The following is a 20,000-nucleotide window of genomic DNA, read 5'->3' on the forward strand; positions in this document are numbered from 1 at the left end:
ACTTTGGTCGTCCCCCACAACCCACAACCCCCAGCCCTGTCCTAATCCCCCTCTGCCTGGCTCCCCCAGCCCCTGTCCTGTCCAGCACTGTGGTTCACTGCCCTGCCTCTTGGCTAACTCCACCCCACCACAACCCTTGTTCCTCCCTGCCCTGCCTGCTGGCTAACTCCACCCCACCACAACCCTTGTTCCTCCCTGCCCTGCCTCTTGGCTAACTCCACCCCACCACAACCCTTGTTCCTCCCTGCCCTGCCTGCTGGCTTTCTTAAGGTGTCTGCATGCTAGGGAGAACTCATCTAGGTGAAGAGAACGGCTGTTCCTCGCCTACTCCCTTAAAAGACCTTGGCTTGAAAAATGAGAAAAAAGCAGCCATAGTACTGTTTGTCCCTCTTGAGATGCTGTAGCCAGAAAACACTTCCTCAAAATAGTTTGAATTAATCTAAGATAACTCAAGAAATCTGACATCAATTTATAAATTTTTTCAGAGGTCTTAGTTGCGCAATTTTACATCTAACTAATCTCTGTTTGGTGCAGTATTTCTCAATCATATATGTACACACTGTTCAGAACTGTTTGTGATGGGAAGTGTGGACACGCCCACTGACCCAGACCTGCTCCCCTCACCCCCAACCCTCCCCACCCACCCAGCCCTGCTCCCCTCACCCCCAACCCCCCCACCCACCCAGTCCTGCTCCCCTCACTCCCAACCCCCCACCTCCCAGTCCTGCTCCCCTCACCCCCAACCCCCCCACCCACCCACCTGCTCCCCTCACCCCCAACCCTCCCCACCCACCCAGCCCTGCTCCCCTCACCCCCAACCCCCCCACCCACCCACCTGCTCCCCTCACTCCCAACCCCCCCACCCACCCAGTCCTGCTCCCCTCACCCCCAACCCTCCCCACCCACCCAGCCCTGCTCCCCTCACCCCCAACCCCCCCACCCACCCAGCCCTGCTCCCCTCACCCCCAACCCCCCACCCACCCAGTCCTGCTCCCCTCACTCCCAACCCCCCCACACACCCAGTCCTGCTCCCTGCTCCCCTCACCCCCAACCCCCCCACCCACCCACCTGCTCCCCTCACCCCAACCCCCCCACCCACCCAGCCTAATCAGAGTCACGGCGGTGTATTTAATCAGAGTCACAGCGGTGTATTTAATCAGAGTCACGGCGGTGTATTTAATCAGAGTCACGGCGGTGTATTTAATCAGAGTCACGGCGGTGTATTTAATCAGAGTCACGGCGGTGTATTTAATCATCAGAGTCACAGCGGTTTATTTAATCAGGGTCACAGCGGTGTATTTAATCAGAGTCACAGCGGTGTATTTAATCAGAGTCACGGCGGTGTATTTAATCAGAGTCACGGCGGTGTATTTAATCAGAGTCACGGCGGTGTATTTAATCATCAGAGTCACAGCGGTGTATTTAATCAGAGTCACAGCGGTGTATTTAATCAGGGTCACGGCGGTGTATTTAATCAGAGTCACGGCGGTGTATTTAATCAGAGTCACGGCGGTGTATTTAATCAGAGTCACAGCGGTGTATTTAATCAGAGTCACAGTGGTGTATTTAATCAGAGTCACAGCGGTGTATTTAATCAGAGTCACAGTGGTGTATTTAATCAGAGTCACGGCGGTGTATTTAATCAGGGTCATGGCGGTGTATTTAATCAGAGTCACAGCGGTGTATTTAATCAGGGTCACGGCGGTGTATTTAATCAGAGTCACGGCGGTGTATTTAATCATCAGAGTCACGGCGGTGTATTTAATCAGAGTCACGGCGGTGTATTTAATCAGAGTCACGGCGGTGTATTTAATCAGAGTCACAGCGGTGTATTTAATCAGAGTCACAGTGGTGTATTTAATCAGAGTCACAGCGGTGTATTTAATCAGAGTCACAGTGGTGTATTTAATCAGAGTCACGGCGGTGTATTTAATCAGGGTCACAGTGGTGTATTTAATCAGAGTCACAGCGGTGTATTTAATCAGAGTCACAGTGGTGTATTTAATCAGAGTCACAGCGGTGTATTTAATCAGGGTCACAGCGGTGTATTTAATCAGAGTCACGGCGGTGTATTTAATCAGAGTCACGGCGGTGTATTTCATCAGAGTCACGGCGGTGTATTTAATCAGAGTCACGGCGGTTTATTTAATCAGAGTCACGGCGGTTTATTTAATCATCAGGGTCACAGCGGTGTATTTAATCAGGGTCACGGCGGTGTATTTAATCATCAGAGTCACGACGGTGTATTTAATCAGAGTCACAGCGGTGTATTTAATCAGAGTCACGGCGGTGTATTTAATCAGAGTCACAGCGGTGTATTTAATCAGGGTCACAGCGGTGTATTTAATCAGAGTCACGGCAGTGTATTTAATCAGAGTCACGGCGGTGTATTTCATCAGAGTAACAGCGGTGTATTTAATCAGAGTCACGGCGGTGTATTTAATCAGAGTCACGGCGGTGTATTTAATCAGAGTCACAGCGGTGTATTTAATCAGAGTCACGGCGGTGTATTTAATCAGAGTCACGGCGGTTTATTTAATCAGAGTCACGGCGGTGTATTTAATCATCAGAGTTACAGCGGTGTATTTAATCAGGGTCACAGCGGTGTATTTAATCAGGGTCACGGCGGTGTATTTAATCATCAGAGTCACGACGGTGTATTTAATCAGAGTCACAGCGGTGTATTTAATCAGTGTCACGGCGGTGTATTTAATCATCAGAGTCACGGCGGTGTATTTAATCATCAGAGTCACGGCGGTGTATTTAATCAGAGTCACAGCGGTGTATTTAATCAGAGTCACAGTGGTGTATTTAATCAGAGTCACAGCGGTTTATTTAATCAGAGTCACAGTGGTGTATTTAATCAGAGTCACGGCGGTGTATTTCCTTCTTTTGTGCCAGTTGAAATGATTTCAGAAAAACTGAAAGTATGTATCTGACAAATAGTTTTCACATACAAACTGTCCAAACTCAGAATAAAATATGCTTCCCAAAAATAACATGGTCGCTGTGGTTAAACGTTTATTTGGATTGATTATTTTCTGCATTTATCCAAGTCCCATCAGGTAGTCTGATTTCAGATGTGTCCATGTAAACAGGATCAGGTAGTCTGATCTCAGATGTGTCCATGGAAACAGGATCAGGAAGTCTGATCTCAGATGTGTCCATGGAAACAGGATCAGGAAGTCTGATTTCAGATGTGTCCATGTAAACAGGATCAGGAAGTCTGATTTCAGATGTGTCCATGGAAACAGGATTATTAGGGAAATCGTTCTGGCAAAGCATGTAAATGTTTAAATCAAACCATTATATTAATCTTACAAATTTACAATAAATCTGATTATTGTGTGCATTTAACCGTACTCACTGTAACGCTGGTTTCATTTGGGAATTAGATTAGATTTGAGATTAGTGCAGGTGTATATTTAGGAGGATTTGCGATGGAAAATAGATCCTTAGTGGTCTATAATGGAAAGTGTTTAGGAAAATGTGCCCGTCACTCTGCTGCTGGCCCAACACAACTACTGGAAAATGTGCCTGTCACTCTGCTGCTGGCCCCACACAACTACTGGAAAATGTGCCCGTCACTCTGCTGCTGGCCCAACACAACTACTGGAAAATGTTCCCGTCACTCTGCTGCTGGCCCCACACAACTACTGGAAAATGTGCCCGTCACTCTGCTGCTGGCCCACACAACTACTGGAAAATGTGCCCGTCACTCTGCTGCTGGCCCTACACAACTACTGGAAAATGTGCCCGTCACTCTGCTGCTGGCCCCACCCAACTACTGGAAAATGTGCCTGTCACTCTGCTGCTGGCCCCACCCAACTACTGGAAAATGTGCCCGTCACTCTGCTGCTGGCCCTACACAACTACTGGAAAATGTGCCCGTCACTCTGCTGCTGGCCCCACCCAACTACTGGAAAATGTGCCCGTCACTCTGCTGTGGCCCCACCAACTACTGGAAAATGTGCCCGTCACTCTGCTGCTGGCCCAACACAACTACTGGAAAATGTGCCCGTCACTCTGCTGCTGGCCCAACACAACTACTGGAAAATGTGCCCGTCACTCTGCTGCTGGCCCCACACAACTACTGGAAAAGATGAGTACTTCACAAGCATGACATCATCAAGCAGCTGCCAACAAGGTGTCAACTTCTGCGCTGAAGTGCTGCGATAGCAGACAGACAGAAAACACACATCACAGACACAGTTAACCGAACTCATTTTGGATTCGGCTTCAACATAACATATCACAAATAGAGAGAAGTCGAACGAAACAAGAAAGTATCTTTGTGATCCTCATCGAGTTGCAGAGATTCTGAGTTTGCATACGGGTTTAAAACCCAACATCAAAAAAGAGAAGAGAACGAAACAAACAAGTGTATCTTTGAGGTCCTGTCTCTCATAACTCCTAGCCCTGTGTTTTTGAGGTCCTGACTACTGAGTCTCTCTGTCTCTCATAACTCCTAGCCCTGTGTTTTTGAGGTCCTGACTACTGAGTCTCTCTGTCTCTCATAACTCCTAGCCCTGTGTTTTTGAGGTCCTGACTACTGAGTCTCTCTGTCTCTCATAACTCCTAGCCCTGTGTTTTTGAGGTCCTGACTACTGAGTCTCTCTGTCTCTCATAACTCCTAGCCCTGTGTTTTTGAGGTCCTGACTACTGAGTCTCTCTGTCTCTCATAACTCCTAGCCCTGTGTTTTTGAGGTCCTGACTACTGAGTCTCTCTGTCTCTCATAACTCCTAGCCCTGTGTTTTTGAGGTCCTGACTACTGAGTCTCTCTGTCTCTCATAACTCCTAGCCCTGTGTTTTTGAGGTCCTGACTACTGAGTCTCTCTGTCTCTCATAACTCCTAGCCCTGTGTTTTTGAGGTCCTGACTACTGAGTCTCTCTGTCTCTCGTCCCTCCTAGCCCTGTGTATTTGCTCCTAGCCAACCTTTGAAAAACAACATGAATGCTCTGTAGCACAGTGGCTCCAGTGTGGCTCAGTTGGTAGAGCATGGCACTTGCAAGACCAGGGTTGTGGGTTTGATTCCCATGGCGGACTAGTATGAGAATGTATGCACTCACAACTGTAAATCGCTCTAGATAAGAGCGTCTGCTAAATGCTCCAGTATCCCCCAGGTCCCTCCTGAACCCAGTCCCAGCCAGGTCCCTTCTGAACCCAGTCCCAGCCAGGTCCCTCCTGAACCCAGCCAGCTCCCTTCTGAACCCAGTTCCAGCCAGGTCCCTTCTGAACCCAGCCAGTTCCCTTCTGAACCCAGCCAGCTCCCTCCTGAACCCAGTCCCAGCCAGCTCCCTCCTGAACCCAGTCAGGTCCCTCCTGAATCCAGTCCCAGCCAGCTCCCTTCTGAACCCAGCCAGCTCCCTCCTGAACCCAGTCCCAGCCAGCTCCCTCCTGAACCCAGCCAGGTCCCTCCTGAATCCAGTCCCAGCCAGCTCCCTCCTGAACCCAGCCAGCTCCCTCCTGAACCCAGTCCCAGCCAGCTCCCTCCTGAACCCAGCCAGGTCCCTCCTGAATCCAGTCCCAGCCAGCTCCCTCCTGAACCCAGCCAGCTCCCTCCTGAACCCAGTCCCAGCCAGCTCCCTCCTGAACCCAGCCAGGTCCCTCCTGAATCCAGTCCCACCCAGGTCCCTCCTGAACCCAGCCAGCTCCCTCCTGAACCCAGTCCCAGCCAGTTCCCTCCTGAACCCAGCCAGGTCCCTTCTGAACCCAGCCAAGCTCTTCTGAACCCAGCCAGGTCCCTTCTGAATCCAGTCCCAGCCAGTTCCCTCCTGAACCCAGCCAGCTCCCTCCTGAACCCAGTCCCAGCCAGTTCCCTCCTGAACCCAGCCAGGTCCCTTCTGAACCCAGCCAGGTCCCTTCTGAACCCAGCCAGGTCCCTTCTGAATCCAGTCCCAGCCATGCCTTCTGAACTCAGTCCCAGAGCACTCAATGCTTTTTCTCTGCTTGCATTCTCCTCTCATTTCAGGATTATTCCTGCCCGGCATTCTCCCCGCTTTCACACTCGTGAAATTGTGAGAAATTAGCTGCAAAAAAAATGTACAATTTTCTCTCAGCTCCATGGCAAAATTTAGAGATTTGCGGAATTGCAGGAGATTAGCTTTGAAACTGCTAAATTATCTCTCCGCTGCCAAGATATTTTTGACTTATTCTTTGGTGAGTGTATGTTTTTTTTTCATGGCTCAACCCCCCCTACCCTGGCTGCCTCCCGGCCTGCTCTGCGATGGGGCCTCTCACAGGGGGAGAGTAGAGAGACAGCCCCAGCCGACTACAGCCCTCAGTTTATTAAAGGAGCTCTGCTGCTTTTTCTTGTCAGAGCTCAAATTAGCCTCCATTATCAATGCAGCTGGCTTTTGATTGGAAAGACGTACACAGCAGTGCAATAGTCTACAGCTCTCATACAGCCTGCAATGTAAAACCATTACAGTACACAGAGACGCAGGGATTACAAAAGCACAGCCACTGTTTTTAATACAGTCAATCAAATCAGATGTACAGTAATTCTAAAAACAACTTCCTGGAAATACATACAAAATAAGACAATAAGATTAGTGGACGTTGAAATGACTGTCAAATCAAATAATATTGTACTGTAGATATCACTACTGGAAAACGAAAAACCTGTTGCTTGTAGCACAGAATGAAACTCTCTCCCACTCCCTCCCTCTCTCCCCCTCCCTCTCTCCCCCTCTCTCCGCTTCTCCCCCTTCCTCTGCCTCCCTCCCTCTCTCCCTCCCTCCCCCTCTCTCCCTCCCTCTCTCTCTCCCCCTCCCTCTCTCCCCCTCTCTCCGCTTCTCCCCCTTCCTCTCCCTCCCTCTCTCTCCCTTTCTCTCTCCCACTCCCTCCCCCTCTCCCTCTCTCCCTCCCTCTCCCTCCTTCTCTCATTCCATCTGATTCAGGGCCCACCAGGCTGCTACATTCAAGACTTTATAAATCTTCAAAGAGCTTAACCCAGCTGCCCCACTCCTCCCTCCTTCTCTCCCTCCCTCCCCCACTCCTTCTCCTCTCCCTCCCTCCCCCACTCCTCCCTCCTTCTCTCCCTCCCTCCCCCACTCCTTCCTCCTTCTCTCCCTCCCTCCCCCACTCCTTCCTCCTTCTCTCCCTCCCTCCTCACCCCTTCCCTCCCTCCCTCCCCCACTCTTTCCTCCTTCTCTCCCTCCCTCCCCCACTCCTCCCTCCTTCTCTCCCTCCCTCCACCACTCCTCCCTCCTTCTCTCCCTCCCTCCCCCCACTCCTTCCTCCTTCTCTCCCTCCCTCCCCCACTCCTTCCTCCTTCTCTCCCTCCCTCCCCCACTCCTTCCTCCTTCTCTCCCTCCCTCCCCACTCCTTCCTCCTTCTCTCCCTCCCTCCCCCACTCCTCCCTCCTTCTCTCCCTCCCTCCCCACTCCTCCCTCCTTCTCTCCCTCCCTCCCCCACTCCTCCCTCCTTCTTTCCCTCCCTCCCCCCACTCCTTCCTCCATCTCTCCCTCCCTCCCCCACTCCTCCCTCCTTCTCTCCCTCCCTCCCCCCACTCCTCCCTCCTTCTCTCCTTCCCTCCCCCACTCCTCCCTCCTTCTCTCCCTCCCTCCCCCACTCCTTCCTCCTTCTCTTCCTCCCCCACTCCTTCCTCCTTCTCTCCCTCCCTCCCCCCACTCCTTCCTCCTTCTCTTCCTCCCCCACTCCTCCCTCCTTCTCTCCCTCCCTCCCCCACTCCTTCCTCCTTCTCTCCCTCTGCTCAGCTCTCCCTTTCTCCTTGCTCTCCCTCCCTCCTTTTGCCTCTCTCTCTCCCTCTCTCTCTCTGTGTGTGTGTTTTTTCCCTTCCCGTCCTTGATCACATATTTACATGCACAAAAATACTCTGGCAAACCGAGTGCCCTGCTGTGAGTTGGATAACTATAATGCAACAATGAAACAAGACAACAGGCTGTGTTGTGTGTGTATTGTGTGTTAGGCAGAGAGAGACAGTTAGAGAGACATACCGTAGATGGGGGTATTTCAAAATACCAACGGAATGACTTTCAATACTGTTTAAAAAAAAACAACCAAAAAACAGGGTTCCCCCGTCTCGTGAGGGCTGAGGGGGTACGTGCTACACCACTGTTTATAACTATAAGAAATCTAAGATGTGTCAAATAATTACCGCCCAACCCTAGCGTGTGTTCCCGGGCGAGCTTCCCGGGCGAGCTTCCCGTGGCGAGCTTCCCGGGCGAGCTTCCCTGGTGAACAGGCTGAGTAATGAAGGAACGTCTCCTCGAGTTAATGAGCCAGAGCTTCCCTGGTGAACAGGCTGAGTAATGAAGGAACGTCTCCTCGAGATAATGAGCCAGAGCTTCCCTGGCGAGCTTCCCTGGTGAACAGGCTGAGTAATGAAGGAACGTCTCCTCGAGTTAATGAGCCAGAGCTTCCCTGGCGAGCTTCCCTGGTGAACAGGCTGAGTAATGAAGGAACGTCTCCTCGAGATAATGAGCCAGAGCTTCCCTGGTGAACAGGCTGAGTAATGAAGGAACATCTCCTCGAGTTAATGAGCCAGAAACATGAGCTGGACCCATCATCTCTCTGAGCCCACACACACACTTTACCATCCTTGTGGGGACCAAACAATTAATTCCCATTCAAAATCCTATTTTCCCTAACCCATAACCCTAACCCATAATCCTAACCCTTAACCCTAACCCCTAATCCTAACCATTGATCCTTAACCCTAACCCCTAACTCTAACCTTAATTGTAACCCTAACCCTAAACCTAACCCCTAACCCTTGACCCTTGACCCTAACCATAACCCTAAACCTAACCCTAACCCCTAACTCTAACCTTAATTGTAACCCTAACCCTTAACCTAACCCTAAACCTAACCCTAAACCTAACCCCTAATCCTAACCCTTGACCCTTGACCCTAACCGTAACCCTAAACCTAACCCCTACGCCTAAAATAGCCTTTTTCCTTGTGGGGTAAAATGTTCCCACTTGTCAGAATGTTGTTTTGTTATCGCTGTGAAGATTTCTGGTTGCCACAAGGATAGTAAAACCAAAAATACACACACACCACACACGTCCACAAACACTCACGGGGAGGGGAGGTGAGGGGAGGTGAGGTGAGGGGAAGTGAGGGGAGGTGAGGGGAGGTGAGGTGAGGGGAAGTGAGGGGAGGTGAGGTGAGGTGAGGGGAGGTGAGGGGAGGAGAGGGGAGGTGAGGGGAGGTGAGGTGAGGGGAGGTGAGGTGAGGTGAGGGGAGGTGAGGGAGGTGAGGGGAGGGGAGGTGAGGTGAGGGGAGGTGAGGTGAGGGGAGGTGAGGTGAGGGGAAGTGAGGTGAGGGGAGGGGAGGTGAGGGGAGGTGAGGGGAGGTGAGGGGAGGTGAGGGGAGGTGAGGGGAGGTGAGAGGTGAGGTGAGGTGAGGGAGGGGAGGTGAGGGGAGGGGAGGTGAGGTGAGGGGAGGTGAGGGGAGGTGAGGGGAGGGGAGGGGGAGGTGAGGTGAGGGGAGGTGAGGTGAGGGGAGGGGAGGGGAGGTGAGGGGAGGTGAGGTGAGGTGAGGGAGGGGAGGGGAGGTGAGGGGAGGTGAGGTGAGGGGAGGGGAGGGGAGGTGAGGTGAGGTGAGGGGAGGTGAGGTGAGGTGAGGGGAGGGGAGGGGAGGGAGGTGAGGGGAGGGGAGGGGAGGTGAGGGGAGGTGAGGTGAGGGGAGGTGAGGGGAGGGAGGTGAGGAGAGGTGAGGTGAGGGGAGGTGAGGGGAGGGGAGGTGAGGGGAGGAGAGGTGAGGGAGGTGAGGGAGGGGAGGGGAGGGGAGGTGAGGTGAGGGGAGGTGAGGTGAGGTGAGGGGAGGTGAGGTGAGGGGAGGTGAGGTGAGGGGAGGTGAGGGGAGGTGAGGGGAGGTGAGGTGAGGGGAGGTGAGGGGAGGGGAGGTGAGGGGAGGTGAGGGGAGGTGAGGTGAGGGGAGGTGAGGGGAGGGGAGGTGAGGGGAGGTGAGGGGAGGTGAGGTGAGGGGAGGTGAGGGGAGGGGAGGGGAGGGGAGCCTTCCTGGCACACTGGGGGATAAACTCATTCCCTGGCTGAGGGGAACGCTGAGGGGAACGCTGAGGGGAACGCTGAGGGGAACGCTGAGGGGAACGCTGAGGGGAACGCTGAGGGGAACGCTGAGCAGCAGAGTGAAAATTCATACCTGTCCCATCTTGTCCTGATCCTGCAACAGTTCTATAATCCCTTTCCAGTCCCTTCCTGATAAAAACAATCACCCAATCACTCCTGTCCTGTCTTGTGGCCATTTTTGCTCACAGAAATATGTAGTCTATTGTGTTTTTTTAGGAGGTATTGAAAATTATTTCACTAATGCAATATGCAACTGTAATACGGCGCCTTCAGAAAGTATTCAGACCCCTTGAATTTTTCCACAATTTGTTATGTTACAGCCTTATTCTAAAATGGATTTAAAAAAAAATGTTTTCATCAATCTACACACAATACCCCATAATGACAAAACAAAAACAGGTTTTTAGAAATGTTTAGTAAATAGTAAATGTACTCAGTATTTTGTTGAAGCATCTTTGGCAGCGAATACAGCCTCAAGTCTTCTCGGTTATGATGCTACAAGCTTGGCACACCTAGTCTCCCAGTCCCTGCAAAACATCCCCACAGCATGATGCTGCCACCACCATGCTTCACCATAGGGATGGTGCCAGGTTTCCTCCAGACGTGATGCTTGGCATTCAGGCCAAAGAGTTCAATGTTGGTTTCATCAGAACAGAGAATCTTGTTTCTCATCGTCTGAGAGTCTTTAGGTGCCTTTTGGCAAACTCCAAGTGGCTGTCATGTGCCTTTTACTGAGGAGTGGCTTCCGTCTGGTCACTCTACCATAAAGGCCTGATTGGTGGAGCACTGCAGAGATGGTTGTCCTTCTGGAAGGTTCTCCCATCTCCACAGAGGAACTATGGAGCTCTGTCAGAGTGACCATCGGGTTCTTGGTCACCTCCCTGACCAAGGTCCTTCTCCCCCGATTGCTCAGTTTGGCCGGGCAGCCAGCTCTAGGAAGAGTCTTGGTGGTTCCAAACTTCTTCCATTTATGAATGATGGAGGCCACTGCGTTTTTGGGGACCTTCAATGCTGCAAAAACATTTTGGTACCCTTCCCCAAATCTGTGCCTCAATACAATATTGTCTCTGAACTCTACGGACAATTCCTTCGACCTGATGGCTTGGTTTTTACTCTGACATGCACTGTCAACTGTGGGACCTTATATAGACAGGTGTGTGCCTTTCCAAATCATGTCCAATCAATTGAATTTACCACAGGTGGACTCCAATCAAGTTGTAGAAACTTCTCAAGGATGATCAATGGAAGCAGGATGCACCTGAGCTCAATTTTGAGTCTCAAAGCAAAGGGTCTGAATACTGATGTAAATAATGTTTTTTCTTTGTCATTATGGGGTATTGTGATGTCATTATGGGGTATTGTGATGTCATTATGGGGTATTGTGATGTCATTATGGAGTATTGTGATGTCATTATGGGGTATTGTGATGTCATTATGGGGTATTGTGATGTCATTATGGGGTATTGTGTGTAGATTGATGAGAATAATTTTTTTCAGCAATTTTAGAATAAGGCTGTAACGTAACAAAATGTGGAAAAAGTCAAGGGGTCTGAAAACTTTTCCGAAGGCGCCGTATGTAGTTTTCTTACCCATCTTAGTTAAATGCACTGACTGTAGGCCTACGTCACTCTGGATGAGAAGGTATTCTAAGTAACCGAAATGTAGATGACTATGGCTGGAAGACGAGGACAGAGAACCCAACAGGATGGTCTGCTCAGCACCAGCATTAAACTGTAGTCTACAGCTGACCCCTGACCCCTGGGCACATAAAACTGTAGTCTACAGCTGACCCCTGACCCCTGGGCACATAAAACTGTAGTCTACAGCTGACCCCTGACCCCTGGGCACATAAAACTGTAGTCTACAGCTGACCCCTGACCCCTGGGCACATAAAACTGTAGTCTACAGCTGACCCCTGACCCCTGGGCACATAAAACTGTAGTCTACAGCTGACCCCTGACCCCTGGGCACATTAAACTGTAGTCTACAGCTGACCCCTGACCCCTGAGCACATACAACTGTAGTCTACAGCTGACCCCTGACCCCTGGGCACATAAAACTGTAGTCTACAGCTGACCCCTGAGCACATAAAACTGTAGTCTACAGCTGACCCCTGACCCCTGGGCACATAAAACTGTAGTCTACAGCTGACCCCTGACCCCCGAGTACATAAAACTGTAGCCTACAGCTGACCCCTGAGCACATACAACTGTAGTCTACAGCTGACCCCTGACCCCTGGGCACATACAACTGTAGTCTACAGCTGACCCCTGACCCCTGGGCACATAAAACGGTAGTCTACAGCTGACCCCTGACCCCTGGGCACATAAAACTGTAGTCTACAGCTGACCCCTGACCCCTGAGCACATAAAACTGTAGCCTACAGCTGACCCCTGACCCCCGAGTACATAAAACTGTAGCCTACAGCTGACCCCTGAGCACATACAACTGTAGTCTACAGCTGACCCCTGACCCCTGGGCACATAAAACTGTAGTCTACAGCTGACCCCTGACCCCAGGGCACATAAAACTGTAGTCTACAGCTGACCCCTGAGCACATAAAACTGTAGTCTACAGCTGACCCCTGGGCACATATGAGCATTTACAACATGAACGTAAGTGGCAGTACTGCATAAGTAAATCTATGTTAATTTCACTCTTCACCTCAGATGACACGGGTTAAGTTAAAAAAACGCTAAGCGATTGTGCTTGACTTTAAAGTTGTTTGGAGTAGAGCAGCTATGCTGCTGTAGGCATCACGTCACGCTCTCCGCTTGGTGTCCAATTTGATTAAACAGCAGTATTTTATTTAATTTTTTTTTTTACAAGATCTTGTACATGGTTCCTTCGTTGTCAAAGACAACTCCATCAAACGAAGGTATGTTAGCGACTCCTTGGCTGCGACAAGTTGTTGCAACATCCTCTATTGAAGGCTTAATCATTTATCCCACTGACGTAAGTTGGCATCTGAGGTAGCCTAGTGACTGTCTACAACTGGAGCGAGGCGCAGGAAGGAGCCAACAGAAGGGGGATGGGGGGGATGACCGTTAATTGTATTTATTTTTTAAAAGCCGACACAGCTGTTTTCTTAATGAAATTGCTCTACATGACATATTTCAACCCCCCCCCCCCCCAAAAAAAAACGATGTTGATAACTATTCCTGTACTGCCTTCCTGTGGACTGTTGATCCTGTCATATCCTGTCCCATCCTGTCATATCCTGTCCCAAACTGTCATATCCTGTTATATCCTGTCCCATCCTGTCATATCCTGTCATATCCTGTCCCATCCTGTCATATCCTGTCCCATCCTGTCATATCCTGTAACATCCTGTCCCATCCTGTCTGATCCTGCAACATCCTGTCCCATCCGGTCATATCCTGTCCCATCCTGTCCCAAACTTGACTTCGAGAACTATAACTCCCAGTCCTACCAGAATCCCCACACGACCCGAAGGACTTCTCTTCCTGTGTCAACCTCTAACGAGCAGCAACCCACGTACCTGTGACTGTCTCCATACAGCTAAATCCCATGGCTGGAGAGAACGGCCCAGGCCACAGCTACCTGTGTCTGTCACCACAGCTAAATCCCATGGCTGGAGAGAACGGCCCACGCCACAGCTACCTGTGACTGTCTCCATACAGCTAAATCCCATGGCTGGAGAGAACAGCCCAGGCCACAGCTACCTGTGTCTGTCACCATACAGCTAAATCCCATGGCTGGAGAGAACGGCCCACGCCACAGCTACCTGTGACTGTCTCCATACAGCTAAATCCCATGGCTGGAGAGAACGGCCCAGACCACAGCTTCCTGTGACTGTCTCCATACAGCTAAATCCCATGGCTGGAGAGAACGGCCCAGACCACAGCTACCTGTGACTGTCACCAGCTCACCAGGCCACCAGAGGCTGCAGCAGCACTACCGACCACACACATTAACTCAGCCCCAAGGATTAGCTAAGGGCTAACTCAGCTCTTGCTGAAACACTGAAATGGGCTAACGACTAGGCCTAACACTTAAAAATACTAAAACGTAGCCGCTGTCTGAGTTCTTGGACTACAGGGAGAGTTGTGTATGCTGTCCGTACTCCTCCCATCGACTGTCAATACAGTGAATCAATTGGAAATGACCGGAAGATGGCTTAAGGTTGTTGCTGCTGCTACTACTTTTCCTCTGCCAGACTCCGTGAAGCAGTGTAGTAGCAGTGAGTCGAGAGGGGATGTTGAAATGTGCTTAGAAAGATTATGTCATAGTCTGGCTAGTCACAGCAGGCAGAACAATATGGTCTCACAGCGAAATGAACTGTGACTGCACATCGAATTAAAGTGAGTTTAATCGTGGTTGTGTCCAGCGTGAATACAAAAGGAGTACTAAAGTAATACTAAAGGAGTACTATAGGAATACTAAAGGGGTACTAAAGGAATACTAAAGGAATACTAAAGGAATACTAAAGGGGTACTAAAGGAATACTAAAGGGGTACTAAAGGAATACTAAAGGGGTACTAAAGGAATACTAAAGGAATACTAAAGGAATACTAAAGGGGTACTAAAGGAATACTAAAGGAATACTAAAGGGGTACTAAAGGAATACTAAAGGAATACTAAAGGAATACTAAAGGAATACTAAAGGGGTACTAAAGGAATACTAAAGGAATACTAAAGGGGTACTAAAGGAATACTAAAGGAATACTAAAGGAATACTAAAGGGGTACTAAAGGAATACTAAAGGAATACTAAAGGAATACTAAAGGGGTACTAAAGGAATACTAAAGGAATACTAAAGGAATACTAAAGGAATACTAAAGGAATACTAAAGGGGTACTAAAGGAATACTAAAGGAATACTAAAGGGGTACTAAAGGAGTACTAAAGGAATACTAAAGGAATACTAAAGGGGTACTAAAGGAATACTAAAGGAATACTAAAGGAATACTAAAGGAGTACTAAAGGGGTACTAAAGGAGTACTAAAGGGGTACTAAATGGGTACTATGTAACAAAAGGTTAATACCAAAGTAATAACAGTGTTACTTGACAGGAATACGCCCAACGTGTAAAGCGTTACCGAACAGGCTGAGAGGTGACGATTACAGAAATGCGAGATGTGTGTGTGTGTGTGTTTTCTCACCGTAGCGTGGGTCGAGGCGTGGGTCGAGGCGTGGGTCGAGCCAGGAGGTGGTTTTGTTCTTGTGGTTGATGTAGTAGACCTCTCCCTCTGAGGTGATGGCCTGTTCCCAGCAGTCAGGGAGAGGACCTGAAGAGAGGACAGGGAGGTTAGGCTGGAGCTGGACAGGCAGGGTGTGTGTGTGGAGGAGGGAGGGGGGAGGGAGGGGGAGGGAGGGGGAGGGAGGGGGGAGGGAGGGGAGAGGACCTGAAGAGAGGACAGGGAGGTTAGGCTGGAGCTGGACAGGCAGGGTGTGTGTGTGTGGGGAGGGAGGGGGAGGGCAGGAGGGAGGAGGAGGGGAGGGAGGGGGGAGAGAGGGGGAGGAGGGGGGGTACGGGAGGAGGGTGAGGAGGGGGGAGGAGGGAGGGAGGGAGGGAGGAGGAGGGGAGGAGGAGGGGGAGGAGGGGGGGTTGAGGGAGGGGAGAGGACCTGAAGAGAGGACAGGGAGGTTAGGCTGGAGCTGGACAGGCAGGGTGTGTGTGTGGAGGAGGGAGGGGGGAGGGATGGGGGAGGGAGGAGGGGGAGATGGGTAGCGTCTTTACTAAGTTCCCAGGCATACAGTGTGTGGATGCAGGGTTGCATCACAGGGTGATAATGACCAGATCAACAGCAGCGAGTTACAGACAATAAACACACCAATAAAGACAGAGACAGAAAGTCATTGGATGGCTGTGTTACTAAACATCTGTTGAAAAGAGAGATATTTAAATGAACATAGAATATAATATATGAACAAAACCACCACTGTTGAGATGTTAAAACAATAGAAGCTCTGAACGTGCTGTCATACTGATAAAGGTGAATAAAGGGTCAATATAAGAAATGAAGCCACTAACAGAAACACCTATAACCTATTCAGAAGCATTAACGAACAGCAGCGGTTGGTTAGCGGTTGCCAGTGACGACAGATAAACGTGCCAATCACACGTTGAGAATTAGCCTCGTTCCAACTCTCTAACCCCACCTGGTGAGAAGTTCACCTGGACACTATCTGACGCAGCTCACTAACATGAGATTCAAGTTTTATTAGTTGTATGTACAGGATACACATGGTATACAGTAGAGGAGAAAGAAACACACACCTGTTTAGGAGAGGTGCTGGCTAACAGAGTAGAACACCTGTTTAGTAGAGGTGCTGGCTAACAGAGTAGAACACCTGTTTAGTAGAGGTGCTGGCAGAGTAGAACACCTGTTTAGCAGAGGTGCTGGCTAGCAGAGTAGAACACCTGTTTAGTAGAGGTGCTGGCTAGCAGAGTAGAACACCTGTTTAGTAGAGGTGCTGGCAGAGTAGAACACCTGTTTAGCAGAGGTGCTGGCTAGCAGAGTAGAACACCTGTTTAGGAGAGGTGCTGGCAGAGTAGAACACCTGTTTAGGAGAGGTGCTGGCAGAGTAGAACACCTGTTTAGGAGAGGTGCTGGCAGAGTAGAACACCTGTTTAGGAGAGGTGCTGGCAGAGTAGAACACCTGTTTAGGAGAGGTGCTGGCAGAGTAGAACACCTGTTTAGGAGAGGTGCTGGCAGAGTAGAACACCTGTTTAGGAGAGGTGCTAGCAGAGTAGAACACCTGTTTAGGAGAGGTGCTGGCTAGCAGAGTAGAACACCTGTTTAGGAGAGGTGCTGGCTAACAGAGTAGAACACCTGTTTAGGAGAGGTGCTGGCTAGCAGAGTAGAACACCTGTTTAGGAGAGGTGCTGGCTAGCAGAGTAGAACACCTGTTTAGGAGAGGTGCTGGCTAACAGAGTAGAACACCTGTTTAGGAGAGGTGCTGGCTAACAGAGTAGAACACCTGTTTAGTAGAGGTGCTGGCAGAGTAGAACACCTGTTTAGGAGAGGTGCTGGCAGAGTAGAACAGCTGTTTAGGAGAGGTGCTGGCAGAGTAGAACACCTGTTTAGGAGAGGTGCTGGCAGAGTAGAACACCTGTTTAGGAGAGGTGCTGGCAGAGTAGAACACCTGTTTAGGAGAGGTGCTGGCTAACAGAGTAGAACACCTGTTTAGGAGAGGTGCTGGCTAACAGAGTAGAACACCTGTTTAGGAGAGGTGCTGGCTAACAGAGTAGAACACCTGTTTAGGAGAGGTGCTGGCTAACAGAGTAGAACACCTGTTTAGGAGAGGTGCTGGCTAACAGAGTAGAACACCTGTTTAGGAGAGGTGCTGGCTAGCAGAGTAGAACACCTGTTTAGGAGAGGTGCTGGCTAACAGAGTAGAACACCTGTTTAGGAGAGGTGCTGGCTAGCAGAGTAGAACACCTGTTTAGGAGAGGTGCTGGCTAGCAGAGTAGAACACCTGTTTAGGAGAGGTGCTGGCTAGCGGAGTAGAACACCTGTTTAGGAGAGGTGCTGGCTAGCAGAGTAGAACACCTGTTTAGGAGAGGTGCTGGCTAACGGAGTAGAACACCTGTTTAGGAGAGGTGCTGGCTGGCAGAGTAGAACACCTGTTTAGGAGAGGTGCTGGCTAGCAGAGTAGAACACCTGTTTAGGAGAGGTGCTGGCTAGCAGAGTAGAACACCTGTTTAGGAGAGGTGCTGGCTAGCAGAGTAGAACACCTGTTTAGGAGAGGTGCTGGCTGGAGGAGTAGAACAGCTGTTTAGGAGAGGTGCTGGCTAAAAGAGTAGAACACCTGTTTAGGAGAGGTGCTGGCTAGCAGAGTAGAACACCTGTTTAGGAGAGGTGCTGGCTAACAGAGTAGAACACCTGTTTAGGAGAGGTGCTGGCTAGCAGAGTAGAACACCTGTTTAGGAGAGGTGCTGGCTAACAGAGTAGAACACCTGTTTAGGAGAGGTGCTGGCAGAGAAGAACACCTGTTTAGGAGAGGTGCTAGCAGAGTAGAACACCTGTTTAGGAGAGGTGCTGGCTAACAGAGTAGAACACCTGTTTAGGAGAGGTGCTGGCTAGCAGAGTAGAACACCTGTTTAGGAGAGGTGCTGGCTAGCAGAGTAGAACACCTGTTTAGGAGAGGTGCTAACAGAGTAGAACACCTGTTTAGGAGAGGTGCTGGCTAGCAGAGTAGAACACCTGTTTAGGAGAGGTGCTGGCAGAGTAGAACACCTGTTTAGGAGAGGTGCTGGCTAGCAGAGTAGAACACCTGTTAAGGAAAGGTGCTGTCTAGCAGAGTAGAACACCTGTTTAGGAGAGGTGCTGGCAGAGTAGAACACCTGTTTAGGAGAGGTGCTGGCAGAGTAGAACACCTGTTTAGGAGAGGTGCTGGCTGGAGGAGTAGAACAGCTGTTTAGGAGAGGTGCTGGCTAACAGAGTAGAACACCTGTTTAGGAGAGGTGCTGGCTAGCAGAGTAGAACACCTGTTTAGGAGAGGTGCTGGCTAACAGAGTAGAACACCTGTTTAGGAGAGGTGCTGGCTAGCAGAGTAGAACACCTGTTTAGGAGAGGTGCTGGCAGAGTAGAACACCTGTTTAGGAGAGGTGCTGGCAGAGTAGAACACCTGTTTAGGAGAGGTGCTAGCAGAGTAGAACACCTGTTTAGGAGAGGTGCTGGCTAACAGAGTAGAACACCTGTTTAGGAGAGGTGCTGGCTAGCAGAGTAGAACACCTGTTTAGGAGAGGTGCTGGCAGAGTAGAACACCTGTTTAGGAGAGGTGCTGGCAGAGTAGAACACCTGTTTAGGAGAGGTGCTAGCTAACAGAGTAGAACACCTGTTTAGGAGAGGTGCTGGCAGAGTAGAACACCTGTTTAGGAGAGGTGCTGGCTAGCAGAGTAGAACACCTGTTTAGGAGAGGTGCTAGCAGAGTAGAACACCTGTTTAGGAGAGGTGCTGGCTAACAGAGTAGAACACCTGTTTAGGAGAGGTGCTGGCTAACAGAGTAGAACACCTGTTTAGGAGAGGTGCTGGCAGAGTAGAACACCTGTTTAGGAGAGGTGCTGGCAGAGTAGAACACCTGTTTAGGAGAGGTGCTGGCAGAGTAGAACACCTGTTTAGGAGAGGTGCTAGCAGAGTAGAACACCTGTTTAGGAGAGGTGCTGGCTAACAGAGTAGAACACCTGTTTAGGAGAGGTGCTGGCTAGCAGAGTAGAACACCTGTTTAGGAGAGGTGCTGGCAGAGTAGAACACCTGTTTAGGAGAGGTGCTGGCTAGCAGAGTAGAACACCTGTTTAGGAGAGGTGCTGGCTAGCAGAGTAGAACACCTGTTTAGGAGAGGTGCTGGCAGAGTAGAACACCTGTTTAGGAGAGGTGCTGGCTAGCAGAGTAGAACACCTGTTTAGGAAAGGTGCTGTCTAGCAGAGTAGAACACCTGTTTAGGAGAGGTGCTGGCAGAGTAGAACACCTGTTTTGTGAGAGGTGCTGGCAGAGTAGAACACCTGTTTAGGAGAGGTGCTGGCTGGAGGAGTAGAACAGCTGTTTAGGAGAGGTGCTGGCTAACAGAGTAGAACACCTGTTTAGGAGAGGTGCTGGCTAGCAGAGTAGAACACCTGTTTAGGAGAGGTGCTGGCTAACAGAGTAGAACACCTGTTTAGGAGAGGTGCTGGCTAGCAGAGTAGAACACCTGTTTAAGAGAGGTGCTGGCAGAGTAGAACACCTGTTTAGGAGAGGTGCTGGCAGAGTAGAACACCTGTTTAGGAGAGGTGCTAGCAGAGTAGAACACCTGTTTAGGAGAGGTGCTGGCTAACAGAGTAGAACACCTGTTTAGGAGAGGTGCTGGCTAGCAGAGTAGAACACCTGTTTAGGAGAGGTGCTGGCAGAGTAGAACACCTGTTTAGGAGAGGTGCTGGCAGAGTAGAACACCTGTTTAGGAGAGGTGCTAGCTAACAGAGTAGAACACCTGTT

The 20,000-nt window shown here is 50.2% G+C and overlaps 1 protein-coding gene across 1 annotated transcript in view; it reads right to left on the reverse strand.

Moving 5' to 3' along the window:
* LOC106595041 (transcriptional coactivator YAP1) overlaps window positions 1–20,000 on the reverse strand; it is a 124,665-nt gene that overhangs the window by 21,630 nt on the left and 83,035 nt on the right. The window contains exon 4 of the mRNA XM_045704163.1: window positions 15,189–15,314. Within this exon, the coding sequence (XP_045560119.1) occupies window positions 15,189–15,314 (126 nt within the window). The remainder of the gene's footprint in view (window positions 1–15,188; window positions 15,315–20,000) is intronic.

Source organism: Salmo salar, chromosome ssa20 (genome assembly GCF_905237065.1).
Source record: "Salmo salar chromosome ssa20, Ssal_v3.1, whole genome shotgun sequence".
Taxonomy (NCBI): Eukaryota; Metazoa; Chordata; class Actinopteri; order Salmoniformes; family Salmonidae; genus Salmo; species Salmo salar.